Source organism: Agrilus planipennis, unplaced genomic scaffold, assembly GCF_000699045.2.
Source record: "Agrilus planipennis isolate EAB-ADULT unplaced genomic scaffold, Apla_2.0 scaffold51, whole genome shotgun sequence".
In the NCBI taxonomy this organism is placed as follows: Eukaryota; Metazoa; Arthropoda; class Insecta; order Coleoptera; family Buprestidae; genus Agrilus; species Agrilus planipennis.
The window spans coordinates 916948-943228 of NW_020438915.1; the positions used below are offsets into that span (position 1 = coordinate 916948).

Below are 26281 nucleotides of genomic sequence, written 5' to 3' on the forward strand. Positions count from 1 at the left end.
TACAGTGATTTATGCCATTTTCGGGAACCTATAATGAAGTATCTATTAGAGAAAGTCCAACAAAGGACACTAGGTAACTACTGCTTCTATACGTGTGGGAACCCATTTGTTTTTATATATTTTATCTGTTTTTTTTCTTTTGCCCGGTACTGTACATAATTATTTAATCAATTAAATAGCGATACTTGAGTGGAAACGCGGGAGGACGTGAGGGCGGCCGGCATTCTGCGGCGAGAATCAAATCTGTTGTGACGTATCAAAAAAGGCCGGGGACGCGAATTACAAAAGACGTTAAGATTGCACAATGTTGGTTGGGGTGTCGATGTGTTTTTAGTATTAGTTGTTCTTGTAAATCTATGTAATATTTCAAGTCATCATCTTCGTAACGTTTATATTACTTGCTATTGGAAAATATATATATTCTTTTCCTTCGAAAAGTCCCGGTGCAGTTTTATTTCAACAACACTCAATAAAAATCCTACATTTTGGGGGCTCAGCCGGGATGGAAAAGTGGATATATGGAACAGGAATAGAACAGTGAATGTGAAATATAACGTGAAGACGAGTTGGAACTGTGAATTATTTTGGACGTTCAAAGATCAAATTTTACCAGCAGTTCGAGAGGGAGATATAAACTGAGTCGAGCAGAAAGGTGTAAATGTGACATAACAGTTTCTAACTTTTGGCGTAAAGCTGTCCTGATTGTGAGTTGTGCAATACTGTGGTCAAAATTACCAGATTGGAAAGTGACTGTCTGTTTGATACGTGTTGGAGGAGGTGTCATTGTTTTGTTTGTCCAAATCCGTAGATCTGGAAGAGTTGCTTCTCATATAAGCGGTCAATTTGGAGATCCTGCGGCGGAAGATTGTGTCCTTAAATGGAATGGTAACAGGAAGAAGTATAACAGATTCGTCAGTGATAAGGTTGGATGCATGTTTTCTAATTTCAATTGGAGAATTGATTTTATTTATTCCAACATTGGTGGAGAAATTTTCTGATTTATTTTTAGAATTAAGATATTAGTTTTTAGTTTTTGAATTGTTTGATAATTACTGTATTTTTTTTTGTAAGTGCAATTACTTAACGTATTATTCATTGCTTGATGCCTTCTTCGAAGTCGTTGATTCGGTTGCAGATTGTCGCTCGCTATCGCGTTTGGTTCGGATAACTATAAACAAACCGGTGTTAACTTGATAAATGTTTCCTGTCTTAATATTTTGTTTATGCTTAGTTTTCATTGAGTTGTTCGTGGAATTGCAAAGTAGATTTAACAAACAGCCTATTGTAGAATATTATTTTTAAGAATACATTGATATTGTTACCATGTCGACTTTGGGAGAATTTTCAGAGATTGAACATCATATTACGCGAGCTAAAATTACTGCTATTAATGCGTTACACAAAATTTGTTTTGAAACCGATGGTGAACCTCGTAAATCTCGTAGAGCATTACGTGGGTTTTCGGGTTTTGAATGGGACGAACACACTGACGAGTATTCCGCCAAAATACAGTATGTCACAAACAATTTGCAATTAGCTGATTTGATTGCTGTGTGTAATATACTGGAGCTAGATTATAAAGGTAGCCCCGAGGAAATAATTGATCGTATTTGCTCGTTCTTGATTAAATTCGAACGTAAAAAGGACGCAAAAGATGCTGACAGTGGAGAATCTGATGACGAAGACGATAACCGAAATGATGGAACTGACGGAAACACTGGTGACGAAGAGCATAAAACCGATGACGAAGAGGACGAAGCCGTTGAAGGAACTGTTTCTTTGATCCGCCGACAAGCAAGCGCTATGAACGGCAGAGATAATTTTTCACTCACGTTCAGAGACATTGAAGATAATATTAGACCGTTTGACGGGAAAGACGACTATCCGATCAAGAAGTGGATTGACGATTTCGAGGATACTGCTGATCTTATGGGATGGAATGATCTTCAGAAATTAATCTTCGCTAAAAAATCGCTGCGAGGGTTGGCTAAATTGTACGTACAGTCACAGAAGAGTATCAAAACATGGGGAGTGCTGAAAAGAAAGTTGATCAGCGAATTTGAGATTAAAGTTAGCAGCGCACAAATACATAAACTCTTGATGACTAGAAGAAAAAGACATGATGAGGGAATTCAAGAGTACGTTTTGACTATGAGGGAAATCGGAAGCCGTGCCTATATCGAAGAAGAAGTAATAATCCAATACATAATCGATGGAATTCAGGATGATTCGTCGAGCAAAATTATTCTTTACGGTGCCAAAAATTTTCGGGAGTTCAGGGAAAAAGCTAAGCTGTACGAGAGTGTTTCTATGAGGAAGCCATTAATGAATTCAAATCCTTTCAAAGGAAAGAAGGAAGGCTCAAAACCACCTCTCAAAAATACCACCGGAAGGGGAGCGAACGACAGGGTCAAGGGCGAGAAATCGCAGACCCAGAGATGCTATAACTGTGGAGCAGAGGGACATCTGTCGAGGGATTGTCCTGACAAGAATCGGGGTACAAAATGCTTTAGGTGCCAGGGGTTTGGACATGTCTCCTCTGCATGTACTGCATCTAAGACTTCTAGAAGTCGCCCAGCTGATGTTGCAGTGATTGAGGCTGCATTCCGAAATAATATAACCTTAACTTTCGACAGGGCTAAATTAACTGCATTGTTTGATACAGGAAGCGAGGTATCCGTTATGCGCCAAGATGTGTATGAAAAGCATTTTAAGGGGGAACCATTAATTAACGAAATTATTTCGCTTAAGGGGATTGGAAATACTAATGTGAAGACAATGGGTTGTTTTAAAACAAATGTCATTATTGATGCTGAGGATTTCAGACTGACGTTCCATGTTGTATCTGAGGATGTATTTCAATTTCAGATAATAGTCGGTAACAATTTGTTGAGGCAGGCTAACGTACGTATTGAGGAAGATGGAATCGTTGTGGTGAAGAAACAAAACGAGAATTTTCTAATGAATATTACTGTGGACACAAATACTGAGGAAAATAATGAGTTGGATCTAGTTCACATAGAGGATCAAGAAATCAAAAAGGAAATAGCAAGCATTGTCAACAATTATAAACCAAAGAAGACTAAAACCTCAGATGTCAAGATGAAAATTCTAATGAGGACTGATGAACCAATCAATCAAAGACCACGAAGATTATCGGAGCCTGAGAAAGAAGAAGTTGAGAGACAGATCAACGAATGGTTGAAAGAAGGTATAGTTAGAGAAAGCTCATCTGATTTTGCTAGTCCGATAGTACTGGTAAAAAAAAAAAATGGATCGACAAGAATATGCTGCGATTATCGGAAACTCAATGCTAATATACGTAATAAAAGATAGGTTTCCGTTACCGCTTATTGAGGACGTACTAGACAAATTACAGGGAGTAAGAATATTTTCGACGATTGACCTGAAAAATGGATTTTTCCATGTCGACGTGGAGGAAGATAGCGTTAAGTATACATCATTTGTAACGCATAATGGACAATACGAATTTCTCAAGTGTCCATTTGGGTTATGCAACAGCCCAGCTGTGTTTCAACGTTATATAAGTCACATTTTCCGACCACTTATATCAAAGGGCATTGTCATTTATTATATGGATGACATTATTATCCCCAGTACAACGATTCAAGAGGGTATTGAACGATTACAAATGGTATTGGATTTGGCTAGCGAGTATGGCCTAGAAATAAGAAAATCAAAGTGTCAATTTTTGAGGAAGACTGTGCAGTTCTTAGGATATGTAATAGAGGATGGCAGGGTAATGCCTTCAGAAGAAAAGACGATAGCTATTAAACGATTTCCGGAACCAACGACACCCAGACAACTCCAGTCGTATTTAGGACTAACCGGTTACTTCAGGAAATTTATTCCATCTTATTCCACCATTGCAAAACCACTTAGCGACATGCTTAGGAAAAACGTTCCGTTTGAATGGTGAGAAAAACAACACGAGGCATTTCTAATGTTAAAAGAATTATTAACGAGTTACCCAGTTTTACATATTTTTCAAAGAGGACTACCAACTGAATTGCACACGGATGCTAGCATGTATGGCTATGGAGCGTGCCTAATGCAAAAAGCCAACGAAGACGCTAAGTTGCATCCGGTTTACTATTTGAGTAAGAAGACAACACCAGCCGAGGAAAAGTATACTTCCTATGAATTAGAAGTTTTAGCCATCATAACAGCAGTGAAGAAGTTTCGAATCTATCTAATGGGGTCCAAGTTCAAAATAGTAACGGATTGCTCCGCCTTTCAGAAAACTATGCAGAAAAAGGATTTAACGACGAGGGTAGCAAGGTGGGCACTGCTGCTAGAAGATTATGACTACGAAATCGAACACCGCAGGGGTAGTCGAATGGCTCATGTTGACGCCTTAAGTAGGTATCCGGTGGTAATGACCATGACCACAGAAGACGGCGTAATCCAAAGAGTAAAAAAGGCACAGGATGGCGATGACAGGATAGTTACGATCAAAAAATTATTAACAGCAGGTCAACAGCATGAAGATCATCTGATTAAGAATGGCATTTTATATAAGTACGAAAATGGCTTAGAACTATTAGTGGTGCCTAAGGCCATGCAGACTGAAATTATTAGAGCCGCACATGAAGATGGTCACTTTGCAGTAAAGAAAACAGAAGAGTTGCTAAAACAAAACTATTACATTCCCAAAATGACGAATAAGATACAAAATGTTATAACAAACTGTGTTCCATGCATTCTTGGTAACAGAAAGGAAGGAAAAGGAGAGGGATTACTTCACCCTATTCCGAAAAGAGATGGACCACTACATACGTATCACGCAGACCATTTGGGGCCGATTCCTTCCACTAATAAGAACTATCAATATATTTTCACGATTGTGGACGATTTTAGCAAATTCACATGGATTTATCCAGTGAAGTCTACTACAGCGAGGGAAGTGATAAATTGTCTAGTTAGGCAGCAAAAGATTTTTGGAAATCCCGACAGAATAATCACAGATAAGGGTTCCGCCTTTACCTCCAGAGAATTTGCTGACTATTGCAAAGATGAACGAATTACACACGTGACCATTACGACCGGTGTGGCACGTGGTAATGGACAAGTTGAAAGAATACATAGGACCATTATTCCGGTACTCACCAAGTTAGCTATTCATGACCCAACGAAATGGAACAAGTACGTTGACAGGGTCCAACGAGCACTGAACTCAACTTATCAGAGAAGCATCAATACTACTCCTTTTGAGGTACTAACAGGTGTCAAGATGAGAACAAAAGAGGACATAAGACTAAAAGACCTTATCGAGGAAGAGGCCAGAAAACAATTTTCCGAAGACAGAGAACAACTAAGAAATAATTGTAAGAAACAATTAGCAAAAATTCAGGAGGAAAACAAGAAAAGCTACAATTTGAGGAGGAGGAAACCAAAGCTTTACAAAGAGGGTGATCTGGTAGCTATCAAAAGAACTCAATTTGGAACGGGACTGAAAGTCCATCGGAAGTTCTTGGGGCCATACGAGATTATCAAGGCAAAGGAGAGTGATAGGTACGATGTTTTGAAGGTCGGAAATCATGATGGACCTATCCGAACAAGTACATGTGCTGAATTCATGAAACCATGGGTAAACGCTGAGTTAGAGTCCGAGACGGACTTATAGTCGGATGGCCGAGTGTGGGAACCCATTTGTTTTTATATATTTTATCTTTTTTTTTTTTTTGCCCGGTACTGTACATAATTATTTAATCAATTAAATAGCGATACTTGAGTGGAAACGCGGGAGGACGTGAGGGCGGCCGGCATTCTGCGACGAGAATCAAATCTGTTGTGACGTATCAAAAAAGGCCGGGGACGCGAATTACAAAAGACGTTAAGATTGCACAATGTTGGTTGGGGTGTCGATGTGTTTTTAGTATTGGTTGTTCTTGTAAATCTATGTAATATCTCAAGTCATCATCTTCGTAACGTTTATAATACTTGCTATTGGAAAATATATATATTCTTTTCCTTCGAAAAGACCCGGTGCAGTTTTATTTCAACAACACTCATTAAAAATCCTACATACACAACACAAAAAAAAGTTTCTTAAGAATTAAAGTAAATAAAGTTAGATCCAGGGGATCTAGTATTATTCATTGGGTGCATTTAGACTATTATTTTCGTAAGATAAGAGTGAAATTCTGCCTTTAATTAATTAATTATTTGAAAAGTTTTGTTGAATAGATAAAATGGTAATTTTGGGAACGATTTTAGCCGTTTTGTTCGGGACAAGAATGAGTGGTACCTACTGCTCCTGTTTTTGTTGGTTGATGTCACCTCGTCTTTTTCGACACGGCTATAAAAAGCCCCCGTTTATTACCCTCGCAATTAGTACGACCACTCGTAGTAGCGATAAAAAAGGAACGGAAACGAGCTCTTGGCCTTTCTCGAAAAAAAAAAAGAAAAACGATGTTCTTCGGTTCATTATTACTACTACTACGAAGCGCTGATGACACGCCCGCAGAGTTTCGTTCTCCTTTTCCTTTCTACATTCATGCACACAGTCATTCAAATGACAACAGGATGAAGAGAAAAGGACGTGTGTAGTAGGCATAGATATAGACATAAAAGTGAGGGGTTGCTAAAAATAAACGCCACTTGGGTCGTACGTATGTGTGCGTACGTTCGTTTGTCTCTCCCGTTTCCCGTACGACACGTGACATATCCAGAAAATCACCTCGATCGCTAGAACTGGATGACACGTTTATTATCGCTGTTGTTTTTCCAAGTAGATTTTCTTAAGAATGACTTTCGCATATATATGTGTGTGTGTGTATGAGAAATGAACGTCGGAATTGAAGCGTCCAATGTGGCCTTTGATGTGTCATTAAATTTGGCTTTTGACTGTTGCGAATACCGTCTGGCAGGTCGGTTTTGAGGAAGTCCAAAATGCGAAATGGTCGTTAAATAAATATCATCAAACCATTAACTTGTCAGACCCGTATGTGGTTGTTGATGCATGGTACCCCGGAAAAGGTTTAAGAAAAACACATTATTTCACTGAATTTTGATATTAACTTATTATCTTCTTCTGAATATGAGGCGCAATTATCGATCAATTAACTAGCAATTGAAATAATTAGGTATTGGCGTAAACTCATCAGGAACAGAACATACAAATCATACATAGTTGGATAGATGAAGTAGCTCATGTATGATTTTACTCAAAATTACAAAAACTTTTTCGATACATTCATTTCATTTGATATCACTCTCGAACATATACGTCATCTCTACGTCTGCAGCAAGAAAGCTCACTGAAATTACCCTCATTACCATATAAAATATATCGCAATTTATGTTTACACAAAAATTCTTCTGACAGTTTAAAATAACTAACGTGTTTGAATTAAGAAGAGGTCAAATAAACTTAATCTGTTCGACTCTTGAAGCTCTATCTCCAGAAATATTTCAATTTCTTCGTAGATTTTCTATTTTATCAACAAACACCTAATAATTTTCTTTTTATCTTTTTATGGTCCACTTTAAGTTAGTCTATATGGCTATAATGCCCGGAAGCTTTTTGGATCTAAGCCAGCAAAACGTATGTTTTATGTTTTTAAAGTCAAATTGATTGTTTATTGGAAACGCAACTATTAGTGTGTAGATGTATGTGTTAATTTTTAATGGCGTGGCGTCAACATTTCGCCATTTGAAGTAACTGATTGTAAACGGCTGGAAATCGTAAATTTCAAACAATTTTTGGTACACGTACCCATAGCATGATAGTAGTATTAATACTTGTTCAAATCAAACATTACACTGATATTTTCTTGTTTAGAACCAATCATCGGTCATGATACTTAATATAAATCATTATGGTGAGAACGAAATTTCAGTCATTTTTGAAATAAAATATTTGAAATTGAAATTATAAATCTTCGTAGTTATTTGGAAGTTCGAAAAGAACAAAATGTTTGAAATCGTTATTATTAGATAATATTTTTTCCTGCATATCGTTAAGTCAATGGACCTTTCATTAAGCAATGTGTTTGCAAAAATCGGTTTCCTATTGCATAACTTTTTCGAGTCAGTTGAAAGCCAAATTAAAATTTTTTCGCCGATACTATTAGAAGAAGACTTCTATTTTCGTATGAATGGTGACCATCGGATCGCGAAGAAGCTCATCAATCATTCGCGGCTGACAATTTGTTGTTTTCCAAATTAATTTCGGCATCAGGAAAGCCGAAATTAACGTTAGAGAGAATTCCTGGCGCTAAACGACGGACTTTGGGGTCCTTTTTTGTGAACTTAAATACGTCTAAAGTTAGACTGGCCGCCTATTTGGAACGTCGCTTCGCCGTTGCAACTTTTGATCTGTTTATTGCCTCTTTTATTGTAGTCAAAAATACTGAAAATAGGTCTCCCCTTGTTGTCGCAATCACGAACCGGTGAGAATGGATTTTAAACAAAACGGTGCCAAAATTTTCACTAGTGAAAATTTTATTACGTTCAATACTATTTTTAATTTAATTTGTTACCCGTACGTAACTGCCAAGATTCAGTTACACTGTGGTCCTAGTCAGGCAACCTAATCTCTGCATAAATCTAAAGTTACGTTGGAAGAATTAAAATTTAAAGTCTTAATGTCTTATTTTCAAAACCACCAGGTCAGAGTATCCTGGCTCCGCGCAGGAAAAATTAGTTACTATTCGGGAACGTTCTAATATCCTTTCGAACCCTGTAGATGTAGGGCATCGTTCAAACTCAATTAACACCTATGTGGAGTCCTTTGGGGAGATAGTCTTTTAATTCCCATAACTTTAAAACCAACCCCTGCATCTAATAGGTGAAACCTTCATGGTCAGGGGATGGAAGGCTAACATACCAAATAATAATTTGATAAATGGTCATAAAGATAAAACTAAAGTTTCTAATTGTCTAGGTAAAATAACAGCCAATGTGGTCCTTCTTTATCGGGATGAAGAGACATTTTTCTGTCCCTCGGGGACATTATTTTTATTTTATCCTTTTTTGCATCCCTGACAATGTTTGTACAAAATTTTATGGTGATCGACTAAGTAGTTAAGACGTGAAAATGGTAACAAACAAATAAACTTACACTCGCATTTATAATATTAGTTAAGACATGTTCGTATAAACTTATAAAAAATAGGCAAACCCTACTGAATGATAAGCTAATTTGTTAGAATAGGTCAGTCTTAGGGCACTATTTATGGCGTATATTTTTTATTATACTGGCTAAAACATACCTTGACATTGGCTACATTTTTCTTAATTAGGTACAGCTAATAATTACGACTTAATATTTCGATTGTTCATGAAATTTAAACATTAGATGGAATCTGTTTTTGAAAATTCTTGTGACAAGAATGTTGCAAAACATTTCCGGTCCTAAACGGATGTATTTATAGTCCCTATCAAGATGCGATTCGTTATAGAGGACACGTTTCCTGAGAAGGTCCTTCCGGGACCGATATTGTTTCAAGTTTCGAAAGCTTTTAAGTATTTTAAAAATAACATACGTATAAATTATTTTTCCTGTAGCCTACGGTGTGTTGCTTTTGATACAATTTTTAATTAGGGCTTTTTGTTAATATTTTAAATTTTGACAAGCTTCGCTGTTGATGTAAACGATAAATTAAAAAGGAGTTTATGAAATGCTAACACAGAATAAAAACGGTCTGTATTGGAATCAAAATAATTGTTAAAACTGAATGAACTAAAAACGATAATTCAAATATCGCTTAAACTTGTTTTCGTATTCGATTTTGTGTACTGTCTGTACTCTGTAAAAGGACACAATTAAGGAGTTGGTTCTATTTATTTCCAACACACATTTATGTCAGTTTGTATGCCAAAAGCTAACGTTTTTCGTGATTCTTCCAGTTTGTTTATTAACATTCACATTCGCGTATGTTTGGTTTGAATGGCTTGCAGTGCATGGCCACCTAGAAGCTAGCGAGTTTACAGCTTTATTTACCCTGTAGGATTACCACGTTTGTTTTTANGGAGCCTGAGAAAGAAGAAGTTGAGAGACAGATCAATGAATGGTTGAAAGAAGGCATAGTTAGAGAAAGCTCATCTGATTTTGCTAGTCCGATAGTACTGGTGAAAAAGAAAAATGGATCGACAAGAATATGCTGCGATTATCGGAAACTCAACGCTAATATAATAAAAGATAGGTTCCCGTTCCCGCTTATTGAGGACGTATTAGACAAATTACAGGGAGTAAGAATATTTTCGACGATTGACCTGAAAAATGGATTTTTCCATGTCGGCGTGGAGGAAGATAGCGTTAAGTATACATCATTTGTAACGCATAATGGACAATACGAATTTCTCAAGTGTCCATTTGGGTTATGCAACAGTCCAGCTGTGTTTCAACGTTATATAAGTCACATTTTCCGACCACTTATATCAAAGGGCATTGTCATTTATTATATGGATGACATTATTATCCCCAGTACAACGATTCAAGAGGGTATTGAACGATTACAAATGGTATTGGACTTGGCTAGCGAGTATGGAGTGTCAAATTTTGAGGAAGACTGTGCAGTTCTTAGGATATGTAATAGAGGATGGCAGGGTAATGCCTTCAGAAGAAAAGACGATAGCTATTAAACGATTTCCGGAACCAACGACACCCAGACAACTCCAGTCGTATTTAGGACTAACCGGTTACTTCAGGAAATTTATTCCATCTTATTCCACTATTGCAAAACCACTTAGCGACATGCTTAGGAAAAACGTTCCGTTTGAATGGGGAGAAAAACAACACGAGGCATTTCTAATGTTAAAAGAATTATTAACGAGTTACCCAGTTTTACATATTTTTCAAAGAGGACTACCAACTGAATTGCACACGGATGCTAGCATGTATGGCAATGGAGCGTGCCTAATGCAAAAAGCCAACGAAGACGCTAAGTTGCATCCGGTTTACTATTTGAGTAAGAAGACAACACCAGCCGAGGAAAAGTATACTTCCTATGAATTAGAAGTTTTAGCCATCATAACAGCAGTGAAGAAGTTTCGAATCTATCTAATGGGGTCCAAGTTCAAAATAGTGACGGATTGCTCCGCCTTTTAGAAAACTATGCAGAAAAAGGATTTAACGACGAGGGTAGCAAGGTGGGCACTGCTGCTAGAAGATTATGACTACGAAATTGAACACCGTAGGGGTAGTCGAATGGCTCATGTTGACGCCTTAAGTAGGTATCCGGTGGTAATGACCATGACCACAGAAGACGGCGTAATCCAAAGAGTAAAAAAGGCACAGGATGGCGATGACAGGATAGTTACGATCAAAAAATTATTAACAGCAGGTCAACAGCATGAAGATCATCTGATTAAGAATGGCATTTTATATAAGTACGAAAATGGCTTAGAACTATTAGTGGTGCCTAAGGCCATGCAGACTGAAATTATTAGAGCCGCACATGAAGATGGTCACTTTGCAGTAAAGAAAACAGAAGAGTTGCTAAAACAAAACTATTACATTCCCAAAATGACGAATAAGATACAAAATGTTATAACAAACTGTGTTCCATGCATTCTTGGTAACAGAAAGGAAGGAAAAGGAGAGGGATTACTTCACCCTATTCCGAAAAGAGATGGACCACTACATACGTATCACGCAGACCATTTGGGGCCGATTCCTTCCACTAATAAGAACTATCAATATATTTTCACGATTGTGGACGATTTTAGCAAATTCACATGGATTTATCCAGTGAAGTCTACTACAGCGAGGGAAGTGATAAATTGTCTAGTTAGGCAGCAAAAGATTTTTGGAAATCCCGACAGAATAATCACAGATAAGGGTTCCGCCTTTACCTCCAGAGAATTTGCTGACTATTGCAAAGATGAACGAATTACACACGTGACCATTACGACCGGTGTGGCACGTGGTAATGGACAAGTTGAAAGAATACATAGGACCATTATTCCGGTACTCACCAAGTTAGCTATTCATGACCCAACGAAATGGAACAAGTACGTTGACAGGGTCCAACGAGCACTGAACTCAACTTATCAGAGAAGCATCAATACTACTCCTTTTGAGGTACTAACAGGTGTCAAGATGAGAACAAAAGAGGACATAAGACTAAAAGACCTTATCGAGGAAGAGGCCAGAAAACAATTTTCCGAAGACAGAGAACAACTAAGAAATAATTGTAAGAAACAATTAGCAAAAATTCAGGAGGAAAACAAGAAAAGCTACAATTTGAGGAGGAGGAAACCAAAGCTTTACAAAGAGGGTGATCTGGTAGCTATCAAAAGAACTCAATTTGGAACGGGACTGAAAGTCCATCGGAAGTTCTTGGGGCCATACGAGATTATCAAGGCAAAGGAGAGTGATAGGTACGATGTTTTGAAGGTCGGAAATCATGATGGACCTATCCGAACAAGTACATGTGCTGAATTCATGAAACCATGGGTAAACGCTGAGTTAGAGTCCGAGACGGACTTATAGTCGGATGGCCGAGTGTGGGAACCCATTTGTTTTTATATATTTTATCTTTTTTTTTTTTTTGCCCGGTACTGTACATAATTATTTAATCAATTAAATAGCGATACTTGAGTGGAAACGCGGGAGGACGTGAGGGCGGCCGGCATTCTGCGACGAGAATCAAATCTGTTGTGACGTATCAAAAAAGGCCGGGGACGCGAATTACAAAAGACGTTAAGATTGCACAATGTTGGTTGGGGTGTCGATGTGTTTTTAGTATTGGTTGTTCTTGTAAATCTATGTAATATCTCAAGTCATCATCTTCGTAACGTTTATAATACTTGCTATTGGAAAATATATATATTCTTTTCCTTCGAAAAGACCCGGTGCAGTTTTATTTCAACAACACTCAATAAAAATCCTACATAAAACATTCCCTCCCCCCTTAAGAAGAATCGAACGCTATCCTAAGATATTAGTTTAAAACCTAGAATGAAACTATAAAATTATTGGTTTATAAGAAAATGTAGAAAGTACTGTAAAATGAAAATACCCAAGAAGTTGTGGATCTACGAGATCTAGTGGGTGCTAAAATTCGACTTTGATTACCAGATAAATTTTTCGTTAGAGACGACATTTCGTGATCTTGAAATGAATCATCCATTTTAGATTCTGAAGTCGCTCTTAGAGTTCTCGAGTTACTTTCAATATTTAAAATGTTTAAACAATTTCTATTTAATGCACTACAGTTACAAGGAAATGTTAATGTTCGTCTGATTTCTGCGACATTTACAAATTACACAAAATATTATTATAAAAACAATAAATAAAGTAAGAGCAGTAGAATAAGTTACAGAATTTCGTATAAAAACATATCTTTTTTCGTGCAATTGTTCGAAAATGTCTTTTAATTTTAGACTGGCGATTCCCAGATCTTCCAGCGAGGATATTGTGGATTTGTAGTTCTGTGATAGATATGGCAATGTGATGTTTTCCAATTTTTTTCTTTCCTCTTCCCCACAACAGTCCTCCAGTACGTTTATGGTCGGAATGAAATTTAAAAGTATGGTTTTGTTCTCGTACGAATAAAAGGGAACCAACTTAGCGTCAGTGCCGTAGCCCATACAGTTCACATTTAACGTTATACTGCCCGTTTTGTACAAATTTACACTTACTAGACTTTTAGCGTTTACACAATTTACCGTTACAGTCTCTTTATCATCGGCGATCACATATAACCACGTATTAATCTTGTTGATACGATGCCAAATATTTTGTTTTAGTTTGGTTATTCTATAGTCACAATATTTAAAAGCGCCTTTCTTATTGTTGTATAGACCGATTTCACAAATTTCCGAATTTAAAGTTAATCGTGCCGGCTATTTTTGCTTGCGTGCCTTATAATACTCAAGTTCATTTTGACTTATCAGAACGAATAATTGTTTAGTTTTATTAATAGCGAGGTGTGATGTGGTAGGCTGAATGAAAATATAGCCGTCTGATGAATCCAGTTTCGATGGCAAATGGTAAAATTTGAAGATGGTAAACTCTTCATCTCGTACTAATGGAATTTTTATGACTATGATGAGGTGCTGATTTACAATAGCGATATCGGTGTACATCGTGGACACCGATATCGTCTACCATCAGAAATTTCTGTGAAATACAAAATACCGTCTGGCATTATTGGGGGCTATAAGTACAAGGACTTCAAAAATTTGCCGGTTTATGATGGTTTATTGCTTTGATGTTTATGAGGCTTTTTGGGACAGATTTGGTGGTTACGGTGGTCGACGATACTTTTAAATGTTATCGAGATTATATAGACATTCGGTTAGCGACTGCAATCACACGCACATGCATTTTTTATTCTCTCTGTTNCTGAGAAGGTCCTTCCGGGACCGATATTGTTTCAAGTTTCGAAAGCTTTTAAGTATTTTAAAAATAACATACGTATAAATTATTTTTCCTGTAGCCTACGGTGTGTTGCTTTTGATACAATTTTTAATTAGGGCTTTTTGTTAATATTTTAAATTTTGACAAGCTTCGCTGTTGATGTAAACGATAAATTAAAAAGGAGTTTATGAAATGCTAACACAGAATAAAAACGGTCTGTATTGGAATCAAAATAATTGTTAAAACTGAATGAACTAAAAACGATAATTCAAATATCGCTTAAACTTGTTTTCGTATTCGATTTTGTGTACTGTCTGTACTCTGTAAAAGGACACAATTAAGGAGTTGGTTCTATTTATTTCCAACACACATTTATGTCAGTTTGTATGCCAAAAGCTAACGTTTTTCGTGATTCTTCCAGTTTGTTTATTAACATTCACATTCGCGTATGTTTGGTTTGAATGGCTTGCAGTGCATGGCCACCTAGAAGCTAGCGAGTTTACAGCTTTATTTACCCTGTAGGATTACCACGTTTGTTTTTATTTTGGACTTCTTCCGTTGAAAACAGAAGCTTGCTCGCTAATGTTGACAACTGGATCTTAATCGTTCTCTAACGTGTATATACCACGAAAGTTAAAACTTTGTCGTTTTTAGAAAACCCGTTTGCTTATTCAACGCACCAGTTTAAAATAAGAGCGCCTTTTTGAACATTGTTTATACTAAAAATCTTCGTCATATTTCTTTTTTTCTAGAATGGCAATATAAAATCTTTGAACTTTTTGCAAAATTGTCAATACGATAATGTCTTACAAACAAACTATACAATTCAGGAGTTTACAGATCCTTCCAAAATGTTTAATTTGACGATGAATTTATACATATATTTTTTTCTGTTCATTCATAATTTTCTAAAAGCCGGATATGTTTGTTAAATGTCGCAATTTATCCCTGTAGTCTCTAATTAAACTTTTAGATCCCATAAAACACAAGATTTGAATTGTTGCCAATTAGAATTATCATAAATTTTCGCTCGTCTACATCTTATGTGTAAGCTCCAAGGTAAGAAAGGAATAGAGTGTAAAATATTCACAAATTACAAAAAAAGGATTATTTGGGACTGTGCTCCGTTACATTGGTTGTATCTACCCGTTTAATTTTGTTCGTTTAGAATACTTTTAATTGCGCGACGACTAGAATGAACCGAGTATGAAATAACGATTTTTAACATTTTTACAGTTCAGTCTAATTCTATTTTAGGATTTTATAAGTACATTTAATTACTTTTCAACATCTGCTTTATGTTAATTATGTTGCAATCTTTTTTTACTTTGTTTCAGCACAAGTCCTAGTCAATTGCAGGAGGTCACGTTGGATCCTGATTCAACAACATTTACGTGTAAGTTTCCTTCTATTTTTAAAATAACAAGTACTTATTAAGGGGTTGTTTGAATATTTACTGGTTGGAGTTATTTGACTTGCGATTTTCTATTATAAAGGAATTGATATTTTGTGTTGTCAAGTTGCAGTTTGCTTTTAAGTTTAATATAGTAAATAATTAATCAGTTAACGTTAATTATCATTAATTGGTTCTCGCACAATAGTTACATAACTGACAAGGGTGAAATCAAAGCTTTGTTCGCGCTTTAAAGGACACCAGACTGTTGTAGGTCCTCTTTTATGGTAATAACAATGCGCTTGGCAGTATTCCACACAGAATGGATTTTGCGACTAATAATTTTCCTATTTTTTTTTAGATATGTGCTTCAGTACATAGCTACTTTAATATTTCGCAATTAAATACGCTATATATTATTATAATCGTTGTATATATACAGGGTGGATGATTGTGTTTAAAAAGTTAGCACGTAGGTTAAAATGCGTGTGGTCAAATTCAAAGAAACTTTCGTTTCTCAAATGCAAAATCTGTATAAAAATTAGAACCTTTTGGGTTCACTAAGACAACTACGTATTTATAACTCACCAACCACAGAAGATAAGGTTCAATAGGATTTTTACCTGTAACAAATAAAAAATAGTTTAATTAACAAACAATTATGTCTTGATATGGTTGTAAATACTAAATATTTGCATAAATCTACGCCTCAAACATATTTTTGATTTTGAATAGTGAAAATGAGGAAAAGTTTTCATTTAATTAAGGAAAAATTCTGTGAAGTGCATATATAGTGTACAATTGTGCGATAAGTGTGGCATGACTAACGAATTTTCCGTCCATATAACAACGTTCCCACTCTAAAATTGTCTAATTAGAAGCAGTTGTTTCAAAGGCTTCTTTTAAGCATTTTTACATACGCTGTACAGAATGTCAGAATTTTTGGCAATTTTCCCGACGAACCAACAGCCGTCAAATGATAAATCTTTTTCTGTATGGCACTCCAAAAAAGCATATTTTCAATGAAACTAACTATTCCTAACAGACATTTTATATACAGGGTGGATACATCGATTTTAATTTAGAATTTTTAGAAAGAGTGCATTTTTTTGAAAAACCACAAATATTGGTAGAAATAAATAATAAAAGGAAATTCTTAATACACTCCACTAAGTAATTTGAATTCCTTCTAAAAGTCTTTACGTATTTTTATAATAGAATTATGAGCCACCTTGTATGAGACTTATGCAGATTTTGTTGCTGTCTATAATTTCTGACGATGTAGACTAAATGCTGACGGCCTAAAATAAATTGTTGGAACATAAACTATTGCACCCTTGCCAATAGAATGCAGTGACGCAAGAGAAAGCAATTAATACGTACTTTTATAAAAAAGGAAATATGTATTATCAGCTGTATTTTCTTAAATAAATAAATAAATAAATAAATAAATGGGAATCGTAAATTAACATTTTGGGAATAGGTGGTGCATAGAAAAATCGATTAGTTGCTAAACACTTTTCCGGTAAATGTGTGTTTACAATCAAAGTCTTATCTTATCAAAATGTTATGTTCTGATATATTAAATGGACAAATGACGGGGTCAATATTCTTTGATTTATCTAGCGTATTATTTAATTATGCCAGCAAAGTTTATCAGTCTATTATTATTATTATTACTGAAAGAAAACACTAAACTGCAAAAATATTATTACGGGATTGATATTTGATATTTTAAAGTTAAGTTGCGGATGATTTGAGAATGCAATTTTGGTTTAATTTTTGTAAGAAATCTTTTTTGGAAAATTCAAAGTGTCCATCGCATTAATGTCCCTCTCCGCCTTCGTCTTCTTATTTCATTAGTCTGATTCACTAATTAAGAACGAATAATGTTTCTTAGGAGTTTATTTTAAGAAAAGTATTTTAGAAGTTGTGTTTCGTAATATTTGAGGTAGTTGGGTGGGTTCTTTTGAGAGCCTTGAACTTTGCTGTTTGGTCAGCAAATGAACTTTTTTTCATAATATATACACGGGGTAACGTTAGATTTTATAATCAATGCCTAATTTTACTCCAATTCGTTAATTTTATTTAATGTGCATCACATCTAGAAAAAAGTAGATCAAGTAAGAAAACCTCAAAACTATGATTTTTCACGGGACAATCAGACATATTTTTGACGTGTATATAAATTCACCTTTTCGAAGTCCATCCCCATTTTTGTCGAAATTATGTTTAAAGTTGATTTACTTCTAAAATTATCACTTTCATAAATTCTTCACGCATCGTTCACAATTCCCATTCAACAGTCGCCATTTGAATAAGTCTAGCTGCCATTAACTGTGTTAGATTAAATTTTTCTACTCGCTACATTGGTCAAGAACAATACATATTCATTTTGCTAATTAAATGGAAAGGGTGAGGCAGAATTGAATGCTGTTGTTCGATCATCTTGTCAATGTTGTTATTTATTTTTTACTTTTTAAAAGTGCAGCATGCTTAAGAAAACTTCTCATGTAATGGAAGGTAGTCAGTTAAATGTCGGTGTGTCGGATTTAACTTGTAATTTATCATCAACCGAATTGGAAGATGATCTTTTTTTTAAAAATTCAGGTAGAAAATAAATTACATTTGTATTCTATAAATAAACACCCCGTAATTAGTGTTCCTCTATATGTTTTTGGGGCTCAATTAAAAAATGTCAATTTTCTTTTTGTTATAGATATGGGGATACAAACCCCGAACGTTGCTGCCGGTAGGTCCGTGAAAGATTTCGAAGAGCAACTGACAAATTTGAGAAAAGAAAATTTCAATCTCAAACTCAGAATTTATTTTTTGGAGGAACGGATGGGGGCTACTTTTAATATTGACAAAGAAAATGCCATAAAAAAGAATATAGAACTTAGCGTAAGTATACATTAAGATTTAATTACCGAACAAAGAGAAAATGTGCCTTTTTTTTCTCATTTAGGTGGAATTAGAATCTCTTCGCAAAGAAGTTGAAGAAAAGCAAGAATTATTATGCCAAGCTGTGAAGGCTATGGAATTGGAAGAAGAAGAACACAAAAAAGATGTTAATGCACGGGACAAGGAAATTGAGAATTTAAAGGAACAGTTGAAAAATTTACATCAGGTAGAATTATTTGTTTAATTGCCTAAAATTTTGCATATAACAGACTTTGTAAAGTATTGATTTTTAATAATAAAAATTGTAGAATTAATGAAGCATTTTTTCCTAATACTTTGTTCATCGTAAACGATTTTTGTCTAAGCTTAAGTTTTTAAAATTTTTACAGAACGCTCAAGTTGCTTTGCAAACCAATGACAGCTTAACAAACGCTGGTAACCAATTAACGCTTTACGCAGCTCATCTTCAACTCGACAATGCCAAAGCCTCTGATATATTACACGACCTCCAAACACAGATATTAGAATTAGAAAAAGCCGTAAGTTTTTTTTACCCTTTATCATTTTGTCAAAGAACAAACTTTATTGTCAGTATTATGTTCGTCTCCACTTTTGATGATCTGACAGATGTGTGTTAAATTATTAACGTGTATAAAATTCGTGTTTTCTAATAACTAAATCATTTTATTATTTATTGACAACAGTTTCACTACTTTGTTTTTTTTATTTTATTAAAATTAATTTAAGTAGTAATCGTTCCTTTTTAACTGAAAGTTTGTATATTTTATTTTGTGTACAGTTAAAAAAGGAGCGTAACAGAGGTGACCATTTAGAACGTCTTTTGGCTGCTGCAGATTGTGAAAGCGTTAGATCGAAAGAGCTCGAAGTAGAGATACGTCGAAAGGACAATAGACTTGCTAGCGTGGAGCAGGAGCTCAAGGATTCGACTTACAAAATTTGTGCATTAGAAGACGAGGTGCACCAGGTACAAAAACAGGCCGCGATAGCCGTCAGCGAGCTCGAAATTAAAACTCGCGAATTAAAAAAGAAAGAACAAGAACTGGCAATTCGCGACAATCAGATGGAAGAGCTGAAGAGAGCGCTGCTGGACGCCGAGGGCCAGATGGACGCAGAACAGCGCAAGACTGAAAAATATCGTTGTTCATTAACGAAACGAAACACTTTGTTGAGTGAAAAAGAAGTTTACATCGAACGTCTAGAGACGAAAGTACGACAGTTGGAGTCTTGTCTTAAAGAGGTTAAAGGGGCGAGCCCTGGGCGAAGGTCGAAATTATTGCACAGTAATAATAATGACGTCGATTCGTTTATTTCAGTGCAATGTTCAACGGCATCTTCAGAACTTTCATCAGCAACAGCACCAACGAAGGACTACTCGTCGCAACAACAACTAACCCCATATAATTCGACCACCTACAACAACCGTCATCATCATTACAATAACAGCCAGCAGTCGTCACAAGAGTACTCTCACCCAATATATTCTGCCGGTGACTTTGTCAGTTCCCCAAATAATTGCTCCTGTAACATTGAAAAGCTCCAACAACAGTTAGAACGGGCGAATGAGGAGATTACCCGTCTAAAAAAGGAGCAATATAAGACAATTAGAATGATAAAATCGATGATAGTAACCCGAAAAGAACATACAGAAGAGATAGAACGCCTGAAAGGTCTCGTGGAAGAAAAAGAACGTGAAATCGATGCGTTACAAGAGAAGATCACGTGCATTGAAAAGAACGGAATGATCGAAACGTCGCCCACAAAGAGTACGGCGGAAAAACCAATCTATAAAAAAATTAATGAACTAAACCTGACGGCCGCGCTTAGTCCAACCGCTAATAATGAGGTACGGTCTTAAAAGTATTCGTAATATTTAACTAGTTGTCGTATTTTACCAGTTTTTAGATAGCAGTAGCCAATTCAGCCAAGTAGTTTCAATTTGTAGGAAGTTTTCTTTCATTATTTTCTAAAATGCTTAAGTCCATTAATATAAAATCCTAATTTTTTTGTTAATTAACACGAAAGGTGCTCTATATTCCTACATAATGGCCTTAATCTAGGATCAATTCTCTTACTTCAATGAATCCACCTACGTTTCATCAATTACCACGATTGCTATTCTCAAGGTAAATGGCGAGGGTGTAAAATCATTCGCTGAGGTTGTGCTGAGACTGAAGCAATCAGAAGAAATGAATTTTACGCTCTTGTTATGCTCACCATGAATACCAACCCTGACAATTGGCAAAACGTCGGACAAATGACTCCATCGGTGGACTCATCGAAGTAAGAAAAATCAATCTGAACCACGCTCACTAAACTCGAATCTTGAGCCCTTGTCAGTTAATTAATACTGCCTGAAATTTTATATTGTAAAGCGTGCAAGATGATAACTTATTGTCTTACATTTTAAAATCTCAAATTCATATGAAATAATAAATTAAAGCACAATTATTTATTGTCCACGTTCCTGCAAATTAAAATCTGGTTTTGAAACATGTAAATATTTTTGCTTTTTTGCTACTTATGCATGCTTCTAGCACGAAATTACTGCTTTGTATTAATTTTACTAACTGCAATAATATAGTAATAGTGTTGAAGGCATTAAAATAAAAAATTCCTTTCAAAATGATCCACATTAAATAAACACTTTGTATCTGTCTGTATACTACGACTGGCACATGTAAACAGAGTTGATTACTATAAAAATTCCTTAAATCATTTGAAAAATAGCAATAATTCAGTTATGTTTCTCCTCTCATTTCATTTATAAAAAATTTACTTAAATTAAAAATAACTGCATTAAATTTGTCTTTTTGAGCAGGTAGAGATGCAGCTGTCTTTAGTGCTACATTCTAAGAATTATTTTTCACTTTTACCTGTGTTAAAAATATCCTACATGTATATTTCAAATTTCCGCGTTTAATAGGCCACAAGAAGGTTTCAGCGGATTCGGTTGAGTTCAGCGTGCGATGTTTGCATGTATGTGTGTTTATTTTTGGATGTCCTCAAATACCTCCCGTCTAGATGCCACATTACACTATACCGTACTCGTCTTTCCTGCAGTGAATTTAACACTTCTACCGTATCCTACATATTACAACAAGCCGCGCCTTTAATTACAACCAGTTCTTTTAAAATTTTCACTGTGATATAGCACAAATTTTTTTCTTTTTCATGCTTAACCCGATTTAGTGAAATGCCTAACCCGTTCTAGTCTTATATCAAAAAGGCAGCATGCTTTCGTGCATTGATTGCTCTGTGCACAGTAGTGAGGTAAATTAAAATTTAGTTATTTAAAGTAGTTGCTTAGTTATAATGTAAATGCATATGTACAAACGTATAACTGCCAAAGTTATAAGTATAAACAGAAAAATTGTTATTTATTAAAAATGACAAAACTTCTTTAAAAAGCGGATTGAAAAAGTACAAATGTTTGTTTGTTGAATTTTAGTTTTGGTGGGAAATAATCACTGCTTTATCGGCGGCTACCCCTTATTTACGAACAAATTGACCTTTCCCCGTCCCCTAACACAAAATAAAATTTGTATGATCCAAAAATGTAGCCCCACTAATTATAATACCGATGATGTACTTGTTTTTAATAATATATTTATACTGAAGTGATGTATTTTGTATTAAACGTTAATAAAGAGCATGCGAATTTTGTTTTGTGTTTTTCTGCTTAGTATTTTTTTGCTGGTTTCTGTGTATGCTTCATTTGGGGGATCGTGGTGACTTGCTGACTGTTGTGCATTTTATGTTTTGACAATAGAAGTACATTTTCTTGTTTTATCGTTTTAATAGAATTCGATGTCAGAAACGGCCGAGGGCACATCACAACTATGTGAACAGTACAAAACTCTGTCTGTTGAACTGGAGAAACAGGTCCAGGTTTGTGTTTTACCGGTAGCAATGAAACATATTTGTTATTAATCTAATTTCTTTTTAATACAGATTCTTCTTGAAACACTCAACCAAAAAGATGCTCAACTGAATAGTTACAAAGCAGAGTGTGAAAGTCAGTTGTCAGAATTGCAAGAAAAGCAAAACCGTATCATTGACTTAGAATTTGAATTGCTTTCTACCACCCAAGAGAAATCTGACGCATCCAATGAAAAAGAATGTAGCTTTTGGAAAAGAGAACTTATGGAAAAGGACAAAGAGATTTCGAGACTAGAAATTGAATTGCGCAAACGTACTGGGGATTTACAGACTATAGTAAACAAGGAATTGTGGGAAAAAAATAGAGAAATAGAAAAGTTACAGAAGAGATACGGAAACGTACTAGAATTAAAAGACAAAGAGATTGTTGAACTTAGAAAGGACATTGAGGATAAAGAGTCGCAACTTACCCTACTCAAAGATAAAATAAGCGAATTAGGAGCTCAAATAACACCAGAGTCGGACCTGCTACCTGTTAAGAACAACGAGAAATTATTTTCTGAAAATAAATCCTTAGAAGAAAGTCTTTATTGCAGTTTGAAAGAACGAAAAGAATTAATTAAACAATCAGAAAATCTTAAACATAATTTAAATAATTCCTTGGAAAATAATAAAAGTGAAGAATTAGCTGCTCTAAAAGACGAACTAGAAAAATGCGAGAAGTTGAGACACGAAAGCCAAGACATTTGTTCCGTATTAAGCACACGCTTGGAAGAATTATGCCAGTTTCTGGATTCCTTATTAAAACAAAAGTCTGTCCTTGGATTTTTAGGGAATAAACAAAAAAGCCACCTTCGTAAAATCATCGATCAAAGCCTTGATCTTTCTCGCACTTTGTCAATAAGCATTTCTCTAAATCCAAATCAAAGCCTCTTACAACTAAGCAACCTCAGTAATTTGTTAGATTTGACGCATGAAACAAACGAATCTATTAATAGTCCTGAAGAAACTTCACTAAGCATTCTTCCAGATGAAGTATCATTAACTTATCAAAGTCATTTAAAGTGCACTAATACAGATAATATGATTAATTCAAGCATTGTAAGTCAACAAGCTGAAATAATAAATATATTACGAGAACAAGTGGAGAATCTCAAGAAAGAAATTGAATTAAGAGATACTGAACTAGAAAATAAAGCAAGAAGCGAAAGAAAAGAACTGAAGAATGATCAGGAATTCGTTGAAGCAGTTATAGATCTACAGTCTTCTTTATCCGAATCCTCCAAACATGTTCCATCACCTCAAAAAATTTTACAAGGACTGTTCCCTTCGAAATCGCCTTTATTGTGTTCAAACGATAAATCTGTTCTTAACACCACGTCTACCACCCTTAAAAATGTTAACACAGAAAATCAATCAGAATCAGAATGTTGGTCAGAACCCGATCGAAAAGTATCTATGCAGAGGATGGGAATTATTGACGATAAGGTTAAAACTGGCTTGAACTCTTCCTTATCTGGTCGCAGAAGTAGATTCAGTTATATGGAATGTCTTTCAACTGAATCCACAGAGGACGAAAGAAATATGAGTTTGTCCAGGACACCATCAAAGAGAAGCACCATAGTCGTTTTACATGAACAGATTTGCGAGCTTGAAGACAAGCTTAGAGACAAAGAAAAACAACTTTTAGCAGTCCAGATTGCTTACTTTGAAACGGAAAAAGTTCTTAATGAGGAAAAGGCTAAGGTACTCAATTACATAAAACAGGAAGAACAGTTGGTGTCCAAAATGAAAAGTACAGAAGATAAGCTTAGAGAAGCTGAGCAAAATTATGAAGCAGCAAATAAAAAATTAGAAGATAACAACTCTGTCATTGCTACTTTAGAACAGTTTAAGTCACAAATGGAAGAGCAACTGAAAATGAAGGATAAAGAAATGCATAATATAATTAATGAACTAGAAAAGGAAAAAGATATGGCTATTAAGGCTGCCGAAGAAGCCGAAAAAATAGCTGACAATGCCAAAATTGATATCAAAAATGCAGAATTGAAACTTTGCGATTTGAAGGACGAGCTTGCACAGATAGAAAACAAAACACGACAAAGCTTAGAGGAAGAATACAAAAATAAACTGAGAAATATCGAAAACGATTTCCAAAGTCGAATGAAATGCTCTGAACAAGAACATCAATCAAAGTTACAATCTCTAGAACACGAATGTGAATCTCAGATAAAATCGATAAGAATGACCATAGCCAGTATTAAAGAAGCTTGTGCCGAAGATCAAAAGCGAAATTCTGACGTAGCTAATGAAACAACAGAAGTAGAGTATATTATGGACGAATTGGAAAGCATAAGAAAATCCATCCGATCTATGAGAGCTAAAGTAAAAGACATGGAGGAAAACGAAGAATTCTATAAAGAAAAAATATTTAAACTGGAGGTTCAAAATGAAGAAAAAATAAAAAATCTTTATATACAACTTGACACTGTAGCACTGCAACACTCAGAAACAATGTTGGAGAAAACAAAGTTGATGAATGAAAAGAATGTTTTGGAACAGGACATTCAAAAATATATCCGCAAAGAAGAAGAATTGATAAGACAAGTTAACGATTTCCAAAGGGAATTTACTGATATACGGCATAGTTTCCAAAAACAACTTAGCTACCTAGAAAACCTCAAAGTATCTCTTGAAGCTAAAGTGACTCAACTCGAATCATCGAATGCAGATCTACGTAGAAGAATTATGAGTAGTGGCAATATCAACGTTCTTGATGACAACACTCTGTCTTATTCTCTTCCGAATAGTCCTACTAAATACGCTGACCTGTATCCCAACAAAACCTTGCCCATTCGTTCTAAAAAAAGTGTTCAATACTTTCGAGAGTTATCGGACACTGCCCCTAGTGACCTGGGCGATACTAAAGGATTTTTTAATGTTGTTCAACTTCAGGCACCGAATGTTATGGAAATGGAGCACGATTCTCGTCATGGAAATTCGTCTCCAGATTTGGGGATAGAAAGCGACCAAGGACGATTTTCTAGTCTCGAGGCAAATGTCAACATTCCTAGACCTTTGTTACCTACTTTAGAACTAACAGAGTCCATGAATAATCTATTGGATAACAGTGTCTCTGTTCAAGACGGTTTTTGTAGTAAGTTTCTAAATTTTTCTACTAATTTTAACTTCTATGGACGACATCTTAATAAAATATTACTAGCAAATACATTTATTTTTTGAGAAAATTAACATTAAATTACTGTTACAGATAATGAAAATTGTATAATGAAAATTAAAGAGATGATGAATGAAAATTCAGAGTTAAAGAAGCGACTACTGAGGACGAGAAGGGCTTTAGAAGAGACGGTGACCCAATTAACACTGGCCAACAAGCGTAAGAAGGAAGTGGAAAAAACGATTTGCAAACAAATTCACAAAACAAGCCAAGTTTTGCGAAAGGCTAAAGCTAATCTTGATTCTGGTTCAGAAACAGAAGTTCTAACTAAAAAGTGAACGTTTATCACTTATTTTGTATGTACATTTACCACCATGTGTCCAGTGACTGATTTGTTTATTTTTTTAATTTTTTAATTCGTTCCTTTTTAATTTGTTTTATTCAACGACTTTTTTATTTAAATAAAGTTGAGAAACTTTTTTGTATAAATTTATTATTTGTAAGTTTACACACGTGTTGTGATGTGATAAGTCTGTCTATAATAATATCTAATTACACACAATTGCCATGT

At 35.3% G+C, this 26281-nt stretch overlaps 1 protein-coding gene across 1 annotated transcript in view; it reads left to right on the plus strand.

Moving 5' to 3' along the window:
- LOC108733037 (golgin subfamily A member 4) overlaps positions 1-26281 on the plus strand; it is a 61544-nt gene that overhangs the window by 10807 nt on the left and 24456 nt on the right. The window contains exons 2-9 of the mRNA XM_025973601.1: positions 15673-15731; positions 18448-18632; positions 18697-18858; positions 19022-19171; positions 19432-20496; positions 22455-22541; positions 22605-25689; positions 25804-26044. Coding sequence (XP_025829386.1) covers positions 15673-15731; positions 18448-18632; positions 18697-18858; positions 19022-19171; positions 19432-20496; positions 22455-22541; positions 22605-25689; positions 25804-26044 — 5034 coding nt within the window. The remainder of the gene's footprint in view (positions 1-15672; positions 15732-18447; positions 18633-18696; positions 18859-19021; positions 19172-19431; positions 20497-22454; positions 22542-22604; positions 25690-25803; positions 26045-26281) is intronic.